The sequence below is a fragment of the Catharus ustulatus genome, chromosome Z (assembly GCF_009819885.2).
Source record: "Catharus ustulatus isolate bCatUst1 chromosome Z, bCatUst1.pri.v2, whole genome shotgun sequence".
Lineage (NCBI taxonomy): Eukaryota > Metazoa > Chordata > Aves > Passeriformes > Turdidae > Catharus > Catharus ustulatus.
The window spans coordinates 63302870-63320395 of record NC_046262.2 but is presented as its reverse complement, the minus strand read 5'-3'; the positions used below and the strand labels follow the sequence as shown (position 1 = coordinate 63320395).

Below are 17526 nucleotides of genomic sequence, written 5' to 3'. Positions count from 1 at the left end.
CAAAGCAGCCTTCGACCATCCCTTTGTCTTGAGCACTTAACAGCTAAAGGGGAGCCACCCTGGCCAGCTTAACATAATAATGGGAAAAATTTCTAAAACTCCCCCAACCCCCAACAAAGGGCTACCTTAGCGTCCAAAAATCTGTTTTTATCTTGGTAGGAAAGGCTTGGCTCTTCCCCCTGGCTGGAGCATCTCTCCATGGGATGAAGTAATTCAGTAAGTCACACAGTGGGACTCAATGGGCCATTAGCAGAAAATGACTCGCTGGAGGAAGGGTGGGGGCTGAAAAGATAAAGAACAATGCCCCACCTGGTTTCAATGGATGGCCCATTAGCAGAATATCTCCCACGGAGATAAGGATCATTGCCCCCACCCTCAACAAATGGTGATAGATACTTTTGGTCACATCCTGTATTGCAACCCAAGACAGGGAGAAATTAAAAAAAAAAAAAAATTAAATTTCCTGCCAGAAAGAAAGGTAAACATCTTTCCTTAAAAATTTTGATTCCAAGGTGCTTGCTTACCTTCCTTTTAAAGAATAGGCCTGGGACCAATGAGGACTGGGGTCAGCTCCAGTGTACTACAGATAACTGTACTACCTAACTGCATCAAGACTGTTTTTTTTTTTTCCCTTTGCATCCACTTACCAATGGAGCCAAAATATAAAATTGAAACCTCTCTTTCCCTTATGTAATGCTTTGCCAGAGCTGGCATCCTGTGAGTGTTGGCTGGAACGATCTCTGGAGGTCTCCAGACACTGGACTGCTGCCAGCACCAGATCAGCCGTAGCTGTGTCTAGCCACAAAGTATGAGTCTGATTCTTGTGTGCTTGCAAAGCACTTGGAGCACTGGGATCCTTTTCTCAGATGAAGTTCATGGAGAGCACAAAAAGATTTATCTGGGGTGTTCACCTCCCTTTGCATCTCTCAGGGAAGGAGGGCCAGAAGGGCTAGGTAAACCAGCATATCTCCAGTCTGTTAGCAGGTTCCTGTGCTGAATTCACCTCTCAGAAAAATGACATCCCAGGGATTGTGACAGTTCAGGACCAGGTAGCCTGCCTGTTGGGTTTTTCCTGCTAGAGGCCACTAGTACTGGATGGAGAACAGCAAAAGAGCACAGTTGAATTTACTGAGGAATTGAGCCAGATTCCTGTGTGCTGCCAGCACAAAAATAGCTGCCATCTTTAGATTTTATGGTTTTTCTTTGTTAGAGTCTGGATCAGACTTGTTTTCAAAACAACCTTCAAACAACATAAATATACCTGTCATTGAAAACAAACAGGCCTGGAACACTTAAACAATACTTCCCTGAAGTAATCCCTGCCCCTCTGTAAAAGCAGTTAAATTACTTGGGGTCACAGAGAGGAAACAACGGAATGCAAAATGTTAGCCTTGTACCTCGCTCACTGTTTTTTCAACTTCATGCTATTGGATTACTTCCTTAAGTACTCTGGGAAGAGAGACAGCAAAGAACAGCTTTCCTTGGCAAAGGGGGGAGGTTTCTCATGCACGGCTGTATTTTCCATGGCTCATCTAGCAAAATGCACATGCCTGAAAAAACAGTAAGAAGTCCATCCAAGAGGGGCTGATATTGTGGATTTCACATCCCCATGTAATGACAGTCTAGCACTGGTATCAGCTGGGTAGTATCACTGGATCACTGGGTGCAGGTGGGAAGTGCTGCATGCCAGAAAACCATGAACAGCATGGGTGCTGCCTGGGGAAAAAAGAGCCTCTCCTCCTGACAAAGAAGCTCATGCACAGCCAGAAGGGTCACAGTGGGTTTTACTCATCCTGTAGCACTAACCAGGGCTACAAAACTTTTGGTCTCAATCAGAGTCCAAGCAAGACAGACTGCCAGAGCCATCCTAAGAATGTTTCAAGGCAAGTTGTCTTCTCAGGCTCATCCAGGAACCACTGAAGGGCTCTGCCCAGTAGAGCATAATTTTTCTAATTCTTAGTCCATAATTAGAGCAACCAAAGTATGCTATTAATTTCCCTACTCATATTTTTTGGTGCACTGTCATTCTTTCATACATGACCATACTCTTCAGATGCAGAGCTTACAATAGTTTAGCAAGGCTTGCAAACTGCAAGCAACACCCTGGACTTTCACCTGCAAACCTGCACATGCAAAGAAACAAGTGGCCAAAGAGCTGTGGTGTGTCCTTGCCAGAATGCCTGACCTGCAGCCCACCATGCCTGTGTCACAAGAAATCTTCTGATCCCTATGAATGAACAACAGTGGGTGGAATAACAGAATCAATTAGGTTGGGAAAAAACTCTTAGATCATTGAGTCCAACCTATGACTGAACACCAGCTTGTAAGTCTAGTGTTTCTTTAAACACCTCCAGGGACGGTGACTTCACCACCTAATTTTTGGGCAGTCCATTCCAATGCATAATTACCCTTCCTGTGAAGAAATTGTTCCTGATGTTTGACCTGAACATTCCCTAGTGTAACTTGAGGCACTGTGTCCTCTTATCCTGTCTCTGGCTGCCTGGGAGAAGAGGCTGATCCCCACCTGGCTACAAGTTGTGGGCAGTTGTAGACAGCGGTAAGGTCACCCCCGGGCCTCCTTTTCTCCAGCCTAAACAACCCCAGCTCCCTCAGCCACTCTCCTACGGCTTGTGTTCCACACCCTACTGCAGCTCTACTGCTCTCTGGCATCCCAGTGCTTTTCCTGCAGTGAGGGCCCAGAATTGACCACAGCACTCGAGGTGTGGCGTCCCCAATGCCGAGTACACGGGGACAGTCAGCCCTGGTCCTGCCGGTGACACAATTGGCGATACAGGCCAGGATACCATCGGCCTTCCTGGCCACCGGGGCACACTGCCGGCTCCCGCAGGCCGGCTGGAGCTGTGCACTGCGGGAAGCCAGCTGCGGGAACACCGGCGCTGTGTGGGGGATGCTGCGGGAGCACCGGCGCTGTGCGGGGAACTGCGGGAACACCGGCGCTGTGTGGGGGATACTGCGGGAGCACCGGCGCTGTGTGGGGGATGCTGCGGGAGCACCGGCGCTGTGCGGGGAGCTGCGGGAACACCGGCGCTGTGCGGGGAACTGCGGGAACACCGGCACTGTGTGGGGGATGCTGCGGGAGCACCGGCGCTGTGCGGGGAGCTGCGGGAACACCGGCGCTGTGTGGGGGATGCTGCGGGAGCACCGGCGCTGTGCGGGGAGCTGCGGGAGCACCGGCGCTACGCGTTCAGCCAGGCCGCACCCTCGGGGCCCTGCGCTACCGCCGCTCCGCCGCCGGGGGGCGCGCGAGCCCGCCCCTGCCCGCTGACGTCACACGCTCCAGGCACTCTGGGCACGGGGGGCGGGGCCAGGCGCTCGCTTTATATTTCCTGGGGGAAGGCCGGGAAGCGGAAGTTGCGGTCGAAGTCGTGGCGGAAGGCCTAGCGGCGAGGCGACACCACCACCACTGCTACTACTGCTACTACTACTACTAGCGGCGGCTCCGACACCAGCGGCGGCTCAAGATGTCGATCGAAATCGAGTCCTCCGAGTACGTGTAGCGGTGAAAGACGAGGCGGCCCCGGCGGCCAGGGGAGCGGGGAGGGAGCGGTGTGGCGGCCCCGGCGGCCGGGAGAGCGGGGAGGGAGCGGTGTGGTGGCCCCGGCGGCCGGGGGAGCGGGGAGGGAGCGGTGTGGCGGCCCCGGCGGCCGGGAGAGCGGGGAGGGAGCGGTGTGGCGGCCCCGGTGGCCGGGGGAGCAGGGAGGGAGCGGTGTGGCGGCCCCGGCAGCCGGGGGAGCGGGGAGGGAGCGGTGTGGCGGCCCCGGCCCTGACCTGGGCCCCAGCGGCGCCGGGGAAGGGAGGTGAGACGCGGCGGCCGCGAGGCCGTGAGGGGGCCGAGGGTTACGGACGGTGCTCGCTGCGGCTGGGTAGGGCGGCCCGTGTGTCCGGTGCCCTGTCTGACCGTGCGCTGTGCTTCCCCCGCAGCGTGATCCGGCTCATCATGCAGTACCTGAAGGAAAACAGCCTCCACCGAGCGCTGGCCACCCTTCAGGAGGAGACCACCGTGTCCCTCAACACCGTGGACAGCATTGAAAGCTTCGTGGCAGACATCAACAGTGGCCACTGGGACACGGTGCTACAAGCCATACAATCTCTAAAGCTGCCCGACAAGACCCTCATTGATCTCTATGAGCAGGTGAGCAAGTGAAGGGTTCTTACGGACTCTTCAGGTCCGTGTGGAAGTCTCTGCATGGTGTTTTCCACTAACTCTTCGCTGATGCAGACATTTTTCTCTGGGTGCAGGTTGTGCTGGAGTTGATTGAGCTCCGAGAACTGGGTGCTGCTCGGTCTCTCCTGAGACAAACGGATCCCATGATCATGCTGAAACAAACTCAGCCAGAGCGCTACATCCACCTCGAAAACCTTCTGGCCAGATCTTACTTCGATCCTCGTGAGGTACGTTATACCTTTCTTTAGAGGCCTCTCGTGCTTGACCCTCGGCGTCATTGCAAGCTGCTCATGGCTCAACGGGTTGTTTTGTGGGGTTTTTTTCTTGTCTTGGGGAGTGGGAATGTGCAGTTTCAGAATTTGATGATTTTACACCTTCTATGAAGTGTTCGGGAAGTAGTGCATGACACCTTGTTGCCAGGGAGAGAGTGGTTTTGAAGTGTGATACAGTTGAGAGTTTGGAGATAGGGCCCTGTGTCTTGCTACAGGATGACATTTGCAGCTTGCTTTTTTCAGTAGGCAGCAGAAGAAAACGCAGGTTATGTGAACAGAAATAGTGCTATGTAATAACAGTAAAACAAGGCATTATTTCTGACTGGTTACATCAGACTGAAAGTTTTTGTGAGAGCATGTTAGGTTAAGAGTTACCTTAATTAAGGAACTGATTTTGGAGGTGTTTTCCTACCCTGATGATTATTTTGCTTGTAAGACTGTATTAAAGAGAAAAGCTCTTTGGGAGGCCTGACAGAAAATTTATATGGAAGAGGTTTAAATTTCAGAACAGCAGAGGTCTTTTTTGGGAAAAAAAATTGTTATTTAGAGCAATGACCTAATAAAAATAACTTTTCTCTAGGCATACCCAGATGGGAGTAGCAAAGAGAAGCGGAGAGCTGCTATTGCACAAGCTTTGGCTGGAGAGGTCAGCGTGGTGCCTCCATCTCGTCTTATGGCATTGCTGGGGCAGGTGAGTCTTGAAAAATATGTTAGTAGCTATGTCTTTAGGTTGTTTCTGCATAAAACTAGTTATGATGTAGTTGAGTCTCTAACTGTATAGAAGTAAAGTTTAAGTGTGATATAGTTAAAAAAAATTTCCCATGGGGCAAGGATTTGACAGTTGTAGAAAAAGTCACCATTCTAGCAGTAAATTTCTTCCAGTAGCATAAATGTGCAGCACAGGGTGTTCTTGGGCAGTAACATTCTGTGACACACATCTTCTAGTGTGTTTTCAGCCATTTCTGATTCTCAGAACGTTTTCTGTGCAGTGTTTTGTCTGTCATAAATCGGTGTTAACTGGTATCTAATGGTGTTGCTTTCATCTCCTCCAAAGGCATTGAAATGGCAGCAGCACCAGGGTCTGCTTCCTCCCGGTATGACAATTGACTTGTTCAGAGGCAAAGCAGCTGTGAAAGACGTTGAAGAAGAAAAGTTCCCCACTCAGCTGAGCAGGCATATTAAGGTAATGTTTTCTTTTGTGTCTTTCTGTTGCTTTTTCTTTCCTGTGTTTTGTATTGGAAGATAAGAGGAAATGTTCCTAATGTTCCCACACCGCCCCCCATGTTTTTTTTCTCCCATTTCTGTGCTTTATCTTATCAGAAGACTTTTCTTAATGGGAATCTGAGATTAGGTCTTTTAACAAGATTGGGTGCTTATGGTATTTGTGATTAAGATAACTGCATAGCTTCTTTGACTTCACTGTACAGAATCAATTTACAAGAGTTTGCGTAGTCACCTTTTTTATTTGTGCAAGGAAGTACTTGACTCCTAAACTGTTTTTTCATAAGCCATGAGCTACAATTTATGAAATGAATTTGTGGTGTTCAGTAACAATTTGATAAAAATGCTATATTAGAACTTGGGTTTTATTGTCATTGCTTATCTGTATTTTTGTTTGGACTAGTGAAGTTTTGTTTTTTTTATTTAGTTGTCATGGCCACTTGTATTTAAAAATTTAGAAGTCAAAAAACTGGACATTAAAAAAGCCCCAAATGTTCTCTATAAAAATTACACTGGGGAAACATATCCAAATGAAGCAACTTCAGAAATTCATGAAGTTCTGAGGTCTGGCTGCAGTATATGTTAGATATTGGAAAGGCGTTGTTTAGCAGAATTCACTGCAAAAACAAAAATACAAAGACAACCAACTCGGCCTCTGCTGTCATCATAGAATGTCTGTTGTCAGCTTCATGGGCATTACCAGACAAAAAGGAGGGGTTTTTCTTGACCTTTTTAAAAAAATGCTACTTTATATGTATTGAGAGAGTTGTTTGCACCTCAGCATTAAATTTGTGAATACATACCTCTAGTAGTTACTGTATTTTTACCATCAATAACACTGCAGTTTTGTTTTAATGATTTGGATATTTTAAATTTGCTTATTAAACTTTGCTTATATTTTTCTTTAAAACAGTTTGGGCAGAAATCCCATGTGGAGTGTGCTCGGTTTTCTCCAGATGGACAGTATCTGGTTACTGGCTCAGTTGATGGCTTCATTGAAGTCTGGAACTTCACTACTGGAAAGATTAGGAAGGTAAGTTACTCCTTATTTCACACAAAATGACTGACTTGCCAGAACCCTTGGATTTATTATTTGAGATTGTTCAATTTCTTAGGGATTGTGAACCTGAGAAGATGGTCTGTTTGGGTGATCTGTATATCAGTCTGGAATGTTTATGTGGGTGTAGTTGTTTGGTTTGTTATAGATTTCTCTGTGCGATAACTTTACCTTCTTCCACTATTGTCACCTTTAAAATGGGGACAGTGGTAGTACCCTGTAGAAGGCTATGAAGTCTGATTCTCAATAACTGGAGTTAAAACTGTTAAAACTTTTGTACTTTGTCTTAAAAGAGATTTCATTGATTTCACTGCTTTGACTGATTAATCCTCTGCTTTGTTTAGGATCTGAAGTATCAGGCACAAGATAATTTCATGATGATGGATGATGCAGTGCTGTGTATGTGCTTCAGCAGAGATACAGAAATGCTAGCAACTGGAGCACAAGATGGAAAGATAAAGGTAAAAATCTTTTTGTGTGGTATATTGGGAGAGGTGGTGACCAAAAAAGATTAGTTTGTAATAGTACTTATGTTCCCATTCTGTATAAACTCAAAGTTTAACATGACTCAGAAATAGGTGTGTATTGGCTCTGATGTTTAAACTCGTGTGGTCTCATGACAAAGTAATCACTTGTTTGCTGCTTCCTTTTCAGGTGTGGAAAATCCAGAGTGGTCAGTGTCTGAGAAGATTTGAACGAGCTCACAGTAAAGGTGTTACGTGCCTCAGTTTCTCTAAAGACAGCAGCCAAATTCTTAGTGCTTCATTTGATCAGACAATCAGGTAAGTAAACTGAGTATGTGTGAGCTACAGTGCGGGAGAAAAGAAAATGGATTTTTCTCATTAAGAAGCTTAACTATAAAATAGTGCAATCTAGAAGCTACCTGTAGAGGTCTCTAATACACTGTGCTTTTCAAAGCACAGGCAAGCTTTCAGTTAGGACGGCCTGTCCATGGCCTTGTTCAGCTGAGTTTACAAAATCTCCATGGTTCAAGATCACACTGCTTCTCTTGAGGAAGATCCTGTTTCAAAGATAATTTGTCTGTTTTTCGTTTGGTTGGAGTGTTTTGGTGTCTTTGGTGGGGTATGATTTTTTTTTTTTTTTATTCCTTGCCATTTGTACTTAATATGTATACCTTTTGAGGAGTCTTAACTCCATTTATTCTCTAAAGACATGTTGTCAGTGATGCTAACCCAATAGTTACAATTTTTTAGGTGTTAAAATTATTTAGGTGAGTATACCTTCTTTTCTCCTTTCCGCTTTTCCCTCTGTTTTTTCTTCTTTTTTCTTTTTCTGCTAAGGATCATTGCAGGATAGGTTAGAAGTAAGAATAAATATACTCAGAAAAGTACTCAAACACTGTTGTAATCTTAACAGACAAGAGGATCCTCATCAAACCTCTTTTTCTGCAGCTCTTAGCATCTGAAATGTGTTGATTATTGTTTGTGTAATGCTGTTATTCTGATCATGCACCTACTTGGTTACTGAGTGGAATTTGCTTGCTTATTTCCACAGGATTCATGGTTTAAAATCTGGAAAAACTCTAAAGGAATTCCGTGGTCATTCCTCCTTTGTCAATGAAGCTACTTTTACCCAGGATGGCCACTACATTATCAGTGCCTCCTCTGATGGCACAGTGAAGGTAAGATGGCATTTATCCTTTGTGAAGCATGCCTTCAGACTCTTGCTATCTTACTGCCCCTTTTTTACGGTTGTTGGGAAGTATTTGGGGTTATCTGTAGTAATGAGTCTGCTTGTGACTTTGTTGTAGATTTGTGTGAGAACTGGTCGAATTCGTTACTGTGTTTACGGGCTCTTGCAGTGCCTGTCTCTGCTGTATTTATGAAGTGGGGACATGACTGCTGTGCTTACTGCCTGTTTGTTTTGTTCTAGACACAGAGCTGACATCTCTTGCCATATTATGTGGGGATTCCCTTTTCTGAGATAATTGTATATTAGCTCTTTCTTTTTAATTTTTAAAGCTAACTGGTTTTATCTTATTTTTTTATACTAGGTTTGGAATGTGAAGACAACAGAGTGCTCCAACACCTTCAAGTCTCTTGGCAGCACTGCTGGGACAGACATTACTGTGAACAGTGTCATTCTGCTGCCTAAAAACCCAGAACACTTTGTTGTTTGCAACAGATCGAATACAGTTGTCATCATGAATATGCAAGGACAAGTACGTGATCTTACTGGTATCCTTTCAGGTCTCTCTGTCATTTCAGGAATGCAGAAAACCCAGTTAATAACCTAGCCATAACCTAGCAGGGTTAAACCTGATTTCTCTGGTTTGCTTGCATGAGAAAACTGTTCTGAATGCAATTTTATAGAACACAGAAATCTCTTTAAGCGATCTCTTGACAGATCTGTGTTCTGAAAAGACCTAGTACTTCTTAAATAATGTGTTATTTAATGTATTAAATATATAAATATATATATAGAAATATGTAATAAATGTGGTATTGATATGCTGCTGTTTAATCCTGACAAATGTTTTTGCGGGTATGTCTTTACAGATTGTAAGAAGTTTTAGCTCTGGTAAGAGAGAAGGTGGTGACTTTGTCTGCTGTGCACTTTCACCTCGTGGTGAATGGATCTACTGTGTTGGTGAAGATTTTGTGCTGTACTGCTTCAGCACAGTGACGGGCAAGCTGGAGAGAACTCTAACTGTAAGTTTCTATCTTGGAGCTTTTCCAAACTTTTACACACAGATGATGTAAATGTTCATTATGAAGTGTATGAGGGGGAATCTCAGACCAAGAAACCTTTCATCTCCAGCAGACATGATTGGTAACAAATGAATTTAAGGATATTTGGCCACGGAATGTGTTTGGGTTTTTTAGAACCATTTAATTGTAAAAATCAGGGGAGTATTCACCTGTCAAGCAGAGACTGAATTGGTTCAGACTTCCTTGAATGAGAGCATGTCTTGGTCTGGGCTCCAGGTGGTTGAGAAAAAAGCTGTCAGATTTAAAGCTATCAGGTTTAAATTTGCTTTAGATTGACCTTGAAGAGGAATATCAGCCTGAATGTCTAAATTTAGTGGGGAGAACTTAGATGTCATGGATTTCACTGGATGTAAGCCTTCACTGAACCTTCCCTTGCCCAGCAAAAAGTAATTGCCATGTCATAAAAATTGTTATGACTGGAATTAAATGTTGGGGAGTATGTACCTCTGCTTTTGCTCTATCCACAAAGCAACTTAAACCTCAGTTCAGCTTTCCTCAGTTTTTTGAAGGGAATATTTGTTTTGAAATCGCTAAAGGAAGACTCTCCTAACACATCTTTCTGCTTACTCTCTAGGTCCATGAAAAAGATGTCATTGGCATTGCTCATCATCCCCACCAGAACCTGATTGCCACTTACAGTGAAGATGGCCTCCTCAAGCTCTGGAAGCCATAGATTAATTTTGGCAGCAAACTCTGAAGCATGCCTGTTAGTTGCAGGTTACTAGTTTTTGTGCTTTAACAAGGTCTAAATATGCAGAGTGTGATACTTGCTCAATTTTCAGTTCAGGTTTCCAGAGAATTACATTTTTACCTACCTAGAGTGGACTGATGCATAGACATAGCATCAGTTAATTTCATATACTTTTATTTTTACTAGAGAGTAGTTGAAGCAACTTCGGTGAGAATGCTTTTTCTGCCTCCTGAAGTCTGTACTCTTCTTACAATGTTTGTAAAAGTTCAATGAGCCAGCAGCTGTACACGCTTATGAGTGGTTGCTGACTTCCTAGAATACAGTAAAATGTATTTTGTTGGGTTTTATTTTGGTTTGATGTTTTGGTTTTTTGAGTGAAATGTGGAATGGGAAGCTGTCTCTTTCCCATTGCTGAAACAGGAATAGTTTCCTGGAATGCAGATGAGGATACAGCTTGAAGATGGGGTCATTTCTAGGCCATGGGGTTTTGCTGTATTCAGTTTTCACTATCATTTTTCTAATTAAATTGGGAAGTAGTGTCACATATCTGCCTCAGAATGAAACTATCCTTCTCCATCTGTAAGCGCTTCCTACCAGACTGTAAACCTGCCCAATGTGGCAGTGAGATACAGTTGATTTTGGGGATTTTTTTTGTTTTGTTTATTTTGTTTTCACTTCCAGATAAAAAGGGGCTATTACCGGGGCCCTCTTCCTTTAAGTGCAAAATGTTTTCCAGCTATAACTGAAACAGGCCCCAGGGGATCAGTATTTCAAAACATGCAAAAATTGGTTTACATAGGCTAAGTTCCTAGTGTTGTCATAATGCTTTAAATAATTATTTTTAATATTTTTTCTTAAGTTTCATATGCCTGTGGACCTAGCTGAAGGTATACTTAGGTCCCAGAAGATGATGAAAAGATACTTTTAGGCTCTTCAATTTGAAGCACATGACTCTTTTTGTTGAGAGATTCTGACTAATGTACAGTGTTCTGAATGTACACCAGAATCTTCTGAAGTCTGACCATGTCTTTTCTAGGATGCAGAAAAATGAGGTTTTTCCTGTAGTAATGAATCAAACACATGTTGATTTGAATCTGCTATGCTGTGTTCTGTCCTCATCTCTTGTAGAATGCTTTTGTACTGTAGTAATCTTCCAGACAGTAATATTAACTTGTCTTCAACTCAATAAATTTGTTCCACTTTAAATATTTTGTCTGTGTCTTTAGTGGTGTGGGGAAATGTAGAAAATGTTCAGCTGGAATTTTTATGCAGCACCTTTGCTACAAGAGAAGTTTTCAGTTCTCTGAGCTATGATGTCTGAACTCCCAGCTTGGTTTGTACTTAGATATGCTAACAGAGGGGGTTTTTAGATGGTAAAAAGTGATTATTATGTCTGCCTGAAAAACAGAAGTATCTGACAGTGGTACGTCTGACCAGCTTCATGGGCAGTGAGTAATTCTATTGCAGGGGAAAATCTTGACACAGTATTTTAAGTGTTACTTTCCTTATAGAAGACATGCTCCCATCCCTTCAGCATCTTTATTGGTCTCTCTCCAGTATAACTGTCCCTTTTGTGTGGGAAGACCCAAAACCAGACATAGTATTCCAGGTGTGTCCTTGCTCTTGTTGAGTAACTGGGAAGGATTGCCGTCCTCCCCTGCTGGTAACCAGGTGTCTTGGTTTGGAGGACAGGTGTCTGCTAAGAAAGGCAGAAGACTCTCTTTGAATGGGAGAATGCATAATAATTTTGAAATTAAGGGGCTCTCAGGCAGAGATATGGGAATTAGGAATAATAGTTCTTTACTAGGAAAAATTGAAATAAAAGTACAGTAATACAAAAGAAATTAAACCAAAATGCTGACAGTCAGAAGACAGCCTGACACCCCGTCAGGCAGGGTGTTGGTAGCAGTCCCATTAAATGGTGGCTGCCGTTGTCTTGCAGTGACAGATGTGATTCAGTTGAAGCAGTGCTCCTGTAGAAGGTGCAGTTTCCCTCCGGAGGTCCAGTGGTGATGTGGAAAGGTTTGGTTTTTCTCTGGAATCCATTGGAAAAAGGGTGACCTTGGTATTCCAAATCTCAGTTTTTATCTAGGCAGCAATGTTTGGCTCCTTCCCCTGGATAGAGAATCTCCTAAAGGGATAATGCACTTTTATCAGTCATACAGTGAGACTCAATGGGCCATTAGCAGAAGATAACTCTCTGCAGGAAAGATGGGTTGTGAAAAGATAAAGAATGGTTTCAATGGATGGCCCATTAGCAGACTATATCCCTTGGCTCATGTTGATCTTGGTGTCCACCAGGAGCCCCAGGTTTCTTGGCTGTTTTCCAGCCCTGGCTTGTGCTGTTGCGCTGGGTGTTCCTCTCCGGTGCAGGACGTCACATTTTCCTTTGAATTTCATGAGGTTCTTGTCAGCTCATTTCTCTGGCCTCTCCAGGTCTCTCTGGATGGCAACAAACCACTCTGTTTTATCAGCTGCTTCTCCCTCTTCAGTCCCATCTGCAGACTTGCTGAGGCCTGAGGCAGTACTGACCCTGGGGCTCTGCCCTCCAACTGCACTTTGTTGCGCTCCTCACTACCCTCTGGGCCTGGCATTTAGTTTTCAATCCACTTCACTTCTCATCTGTCCTATACCTCAACACCTTCTCTGCATGGGTCTTAAGGAGGATGGTGCCTGACAGAAGTTCAGGAACACAATACACAGTTCCCTCCTGTCATGCACCAAGTCAGTCACTGGGTTGTAAAATTTATCAGGTTGGTGGTTAAGCATGGCTTCCCTTTGATGTATCCTTCTGACAACTTCTGATGGTTTTCTTACTCTTGCAAATGGTTTCTATGTTTAGCTGCACCACTACCTTGAGGTGAAGTTGACAGACTGTTTCTTTGGATTTCCCGTATCTTGCCGTTCTCAAAGACAGGTGTGACATTTACTTTCCACCAGTTTTTGGGCACTTTTCCCAGTCACTATGATCAATCAAATATTGTCAAGAGGGGCCTTGCAACGAGATCTGTCCGCTCCCAGAGCAGTTGTGGGTGCATCCTATTGGGACCCATGGTTCTGTGTATGTCAGTTTGCCCAAGTCTTCTCTGACTTAATCATCCTTATACTAAGGGCACATCCTTCTTGCTCCACACTTTCCCCTTGATCTCTGGAATTCTGAGAGCTTATGTTGTCACTAAAAAAGACTGAGGAAAGAAGGTACTCGGCACTTCAACCTTTTCCTATCACACCTCATCATGTGTAACCAGATGCCCCATCTAATTCTGTAATGGCCCCACATTTTCCCTGCCCTCTCCTACTTTTGTACTTTCAGAGTTATACTTACACTTGTTATCCAGTAAAGCTTTTGCTTCCATAACTTATCCCTGGATGCACACATCACACATCTGTGTCCTTCCTAATAGATCCAGCCTTGGTTACATCCTCCGGATGACTCCTTTTTATGTTCTGATTTAGCCAGGAGTTCTTTGTGCATCCCCACAGACCTCCTGGCCATTTTTGCCTAACTTGCTGTTCGCTGGGATGGATTGATCTTGAGCCTGGAAGAGGTGAGCCTTGAATATTAACTGCCTTTCTTGGGCTCTTCATTCCACAGCCTTATCCCTTGGAGTGCTTCTAAGTAGATCTTTGAAGAGACTGAAGAGACTACTTTTCTGAAGTCCAGAATTGAAAACTGGCTATTCATCCTAGTCCTTCCTCTCAGTGTCCTGAACTTCACCATCTCATGATCACTGCAGCCAAGACTGCCTTTGACCTTGGCAGTCCCAACAAGCTCTTTTGAGTACAAGATCCAGCAGAGCATCTCTCCTTGTTGGTTTCCCTAACAATTGGGTCAGGAAGTTCTCATTAAGGCACTCCATGAGCCTCCTGGCTTGCTTGTCACAGAATTGTTAGAGTTGGAAGGAACCACTGGAGATGATCTAATCCACCCCCTTGCCAAGGCAGGGTCACTTAGAGCAGGAGACTTTTTAATATCTTCAGAGAGGAGGAGTCCATGTCCAGTTCCAGTGCTCTGCCACACTCAAAATAAATGCTTCTTCATGTTGAGGCGACCTCAGGCACTCTTCATACGGCTTCCCCTCAAGACTCTTCACCATCTTTGTTGCCTTCACTTGGATACTCTGTATTGGCTTAAGGTCTTTCTTACACTGTGGCATCCAAAGCTGCACGCAGGACCCGAGGTGAGGCTGCCCCAGCTCAGAGCAGAGTGGGACAATCCCCTCCCTTGCCCAGCAGCGGATGCTGTGCCTGGACAGGGTTGATCTGCCTGGCTGCCAGGGCACACTGGACAATTCTCACCCACAAACTCTCAGCTTGTTCATTTGTCCCTGGGTAGAGCTTGATACATTTCAGTTCCTCTCTCACATTAAGAGACACTCCACCTTGCTCCTCTGACATTTCTCTGGCCTTTCTAAAAACAACATACCCATCCATGACAATATTCCAGTCGTGTAAGCTATCCCACCATGTCTCAGCATTGCAGTGACATATTGGCCCTGTGAATGCACATGTGTTTCTAGTTTATTCCCTATGCTGCATCTATTTGTATAAAGACACTTCAGGGACAATCTAAGAATGGGGTTTCCTAGAAGAGCTGTGAGAGAATTCACCATAGCCATAAGCACCTATGATGTGTTTTGTGCTTTGATCCTCCGCTCCAAGGGCAGCCAAGGAACATCTGTCTCTGCACTGGTTGCTATGACCTGCTCCCCAGGAGGAAGCAGTGGCACAGTCGCTGCCCTTTGGACCCCACTCCTCAAGTTCCTTCAGTTTAAAGCCCATCTCACCAAACTGGTCAGTGTGCTGCCAAAGACTCTCTGCCCTTTTTAGCAAGAAGGATCCCATTCCCCTGTAACAGGCTAAAAACCATAAAAACACAACCCACTGTTATAAAAGTTAAAACCTTCTTAATAGCATCAGGCACAAACCCAGACATTGATTTGCACGGTGTGTCTGCCTCTGGCTGTCCCAACTAACAGGGAGGACAGATGAAGAGGTGACTTGGGATGGGACTCGGGATGGGACTCGGGATGGTTTTCACCTGCCTCCCCAGGACTCAGTGTCTTTCTTGATCCCATCTATATTTTGGCTTGTGGCATCATTTGTACCCATACGAAAAAGCGACAAGGGTAGTGGTCTACGATAGGTCAGGGTACTCTCTTGGCAACACCATGGATCCCAGTTCCTGCAACACAGGATGGCCCTTGTGACTGTCTGTTGGGCTGGCAAATGGACAACTCAGTGCCCACTACAACCACTTGATATTTCTTTTTACAATAATCACCATGCATTGCTGGTGAGTCTTTGTTGGCCTTGCTCATGGATATCAAAAGCCTTTAAAGCAGCAGATCTGCATTTTTGCTGTTCTAGTTGAAGGATGGAGATTGAATCAGAGCCCAGCTTTTGTGGGTCACCAGGGTGCTAGGTGCCTCAGGCTCAGTGATATCCATTGCAGGTCTGTGGTTCTGAGCCCACTTACCTGTCTCTGCTTCAGGCCCTCTAATACTGCACAGCCCCCTGTCACAGCTGGTCATCCACCTGTGCACACTTTGTGCAGGTACCAGCCTTTTCCTCAGCAGCGTCTGGGCATCCATCAAAACTTGCCACCTGTACCGACACCTCTTTCCTCACCAGCTTTGTCTGCGTGGAAGCATCAGGCTTCTCAGGGGCTGCCCCAGTTGACACACTGGCTTTTGGCTCTGGAATGTCCACCATTATGGCAGAGACCTAAAGCACTTAGCACTTATCTGTGGATCTACTTGTACAATTGATTATTATTATTATCATCATCATCATCATCATCATCATCATCATAATTAATAATAATAATATTGTCATCATCGTTGTTGTTGCTATTACTGTTATGTGTTTTCCTTTTCAGCAGTTAACAGGGTAGTTGAAGTCCCACTCTTTGGGCACTGTAACAGTGCTCATTTGACCCGCAAAGAAAACAATAAGCCTGGCATTTGTGTGTGGTTTTTAGAAAAAGTGGCTTAAATCAAGCATCACTTTTCTTAGTGTGTTTTCCTAATTTTTTGAGCAGGAATCAATCACCAAAATGTCTTCCCAGCCGAAGCTGCTAATGTAAGGCAAGTTGCTTGCTTGCTTGACCTGGCATCACACTGCAAATTCAGAGATTTTGGATGACTGAGTTTACACCCCCAGCCTAAGCCAAACTCTTCCACTGCAGCTGGCTAGCAGGTATTCAAATCTATGGAAAAGAGAGGAACTGTAGTCTAAAGGCTCTGAAAGCAGAAGCAAAAATGAGCATAGGCTCTTAAACGAGCCTGCAGTGGGTGTTCTCTTTCACAGCCAACCTGTGAAATAGTGGAGTTGCTAGTTTTAAGTGAAAAAAATGGAGTCCTAAATGCCTGGTGCACAGTGAAAAGAAAAATTGTAGTAGACTAAAATATAAGCTTGATCATATGAATTAGGTGGTGTTGAAACACTGCAAGTAATTGCAAACTCAGTTTCCAGTAGGTCAGGTTACTATACTGGTAGTTACAGAAACAGCTATTTTGTGCTACTGTATTCTTGATTTCTACAGCTGTCCATTCTGTTAATTTCCTCAAATTAGAAACTGTATCCCACCTAAAGCAACAAGTCAGAAAGAAATTTTTACTTCATTTTCAATGGCACGGAACACATCTAGCCGCTTGCTCTAAACGTGATTACCAGAATATCATGGGAGAACAAAGTCCTACTAGCTATTGCCATCCAGTGCTTTTTGCCAAAAGTCTACTCTGCTGCTGCCAGTGTTTGTTTGGGGCACAGATTTTTATCAGTAACCAGCTCATTTCAAAACAGAATACTAACCTGGTGGTTAGTCCATCCTGCCCCGGATTGCTCTAAGGCTTCCAGAGCCAGTTTTAGGTCAGCCACCCTCCTCCTGGAATCTGGACCTGGGCCCATCTGCTGTGGTTTCATCAAAGAGGGAGTAGAATTGTCCACGGCCTCCAGAGTAAGTCAAGAATATGACCTCAACTACACCAATGCAGCTAGGGTAGAGGTGCAAGGAAAACTACTGTTTCTGAAAAAGTCTGTGGTGGTTTTTTTTTTTTTTAATATAATACACAGACATTTGAAGCAAAATAATTTCCCACTGTCATGTTCAAAGCTGTGAATGAAATGTTGTTTGTCCTTGCTGTTTTGATCGAGTGGTTAAACAAAAAAGTAAACAAGGGTGCTTATTGAGCTGAAAAAGAGTAAGCTTATTTTACTGCTGCTTAAGTCTCAAGCCAGCCGTGCAGGAGTCAGCCCTACCCAGAGGAAGATTACTTTGTTTCTCCCCTCAGCTCAGAGAAACCATCCTCCTGATGATCCGCCTGGAAGTCATGTTTTTCAGCTCACTTACAAGCTTACTCAAG

General features: G+C 44.6%; 1 protein-coding gene across 1 annotated transcript; it reads left to right on the top strand.

Moving 5' to 3' along the window:
- Window positions 1-3416: 3416 nt before the first annotated feature.
- Window positions 3417-11365, top strand: SMU1 (SMU1 DNA replication regulator and spliceosomal factor). The gene is made up of 12 exons (XM_033085007.1): window positions 3417-3508; window positions 3943-4153; window positions 4261-4413; window positions 5039-5149; window positions 5513-5641; window positions 6593-6712; window positions 7081-7197; window positions 7391-7518; window positions 8252-8378; window positions 8751-8918; window positions 9256-9408; window positions 10043-11365. Exons 1-12 carry the CDS (start codon window positions 3483-3485, stop codon window positions 10139-10141), a joined length of 1542 nt encoding a protein of 513 aa, XP_032940898.1. The 5' UTR covers window positions 3417-3482; the 3' UTR covers window positions 10142-11365.
- Window positions 11366-17526: the final 6161 nt, after the last annotated feature.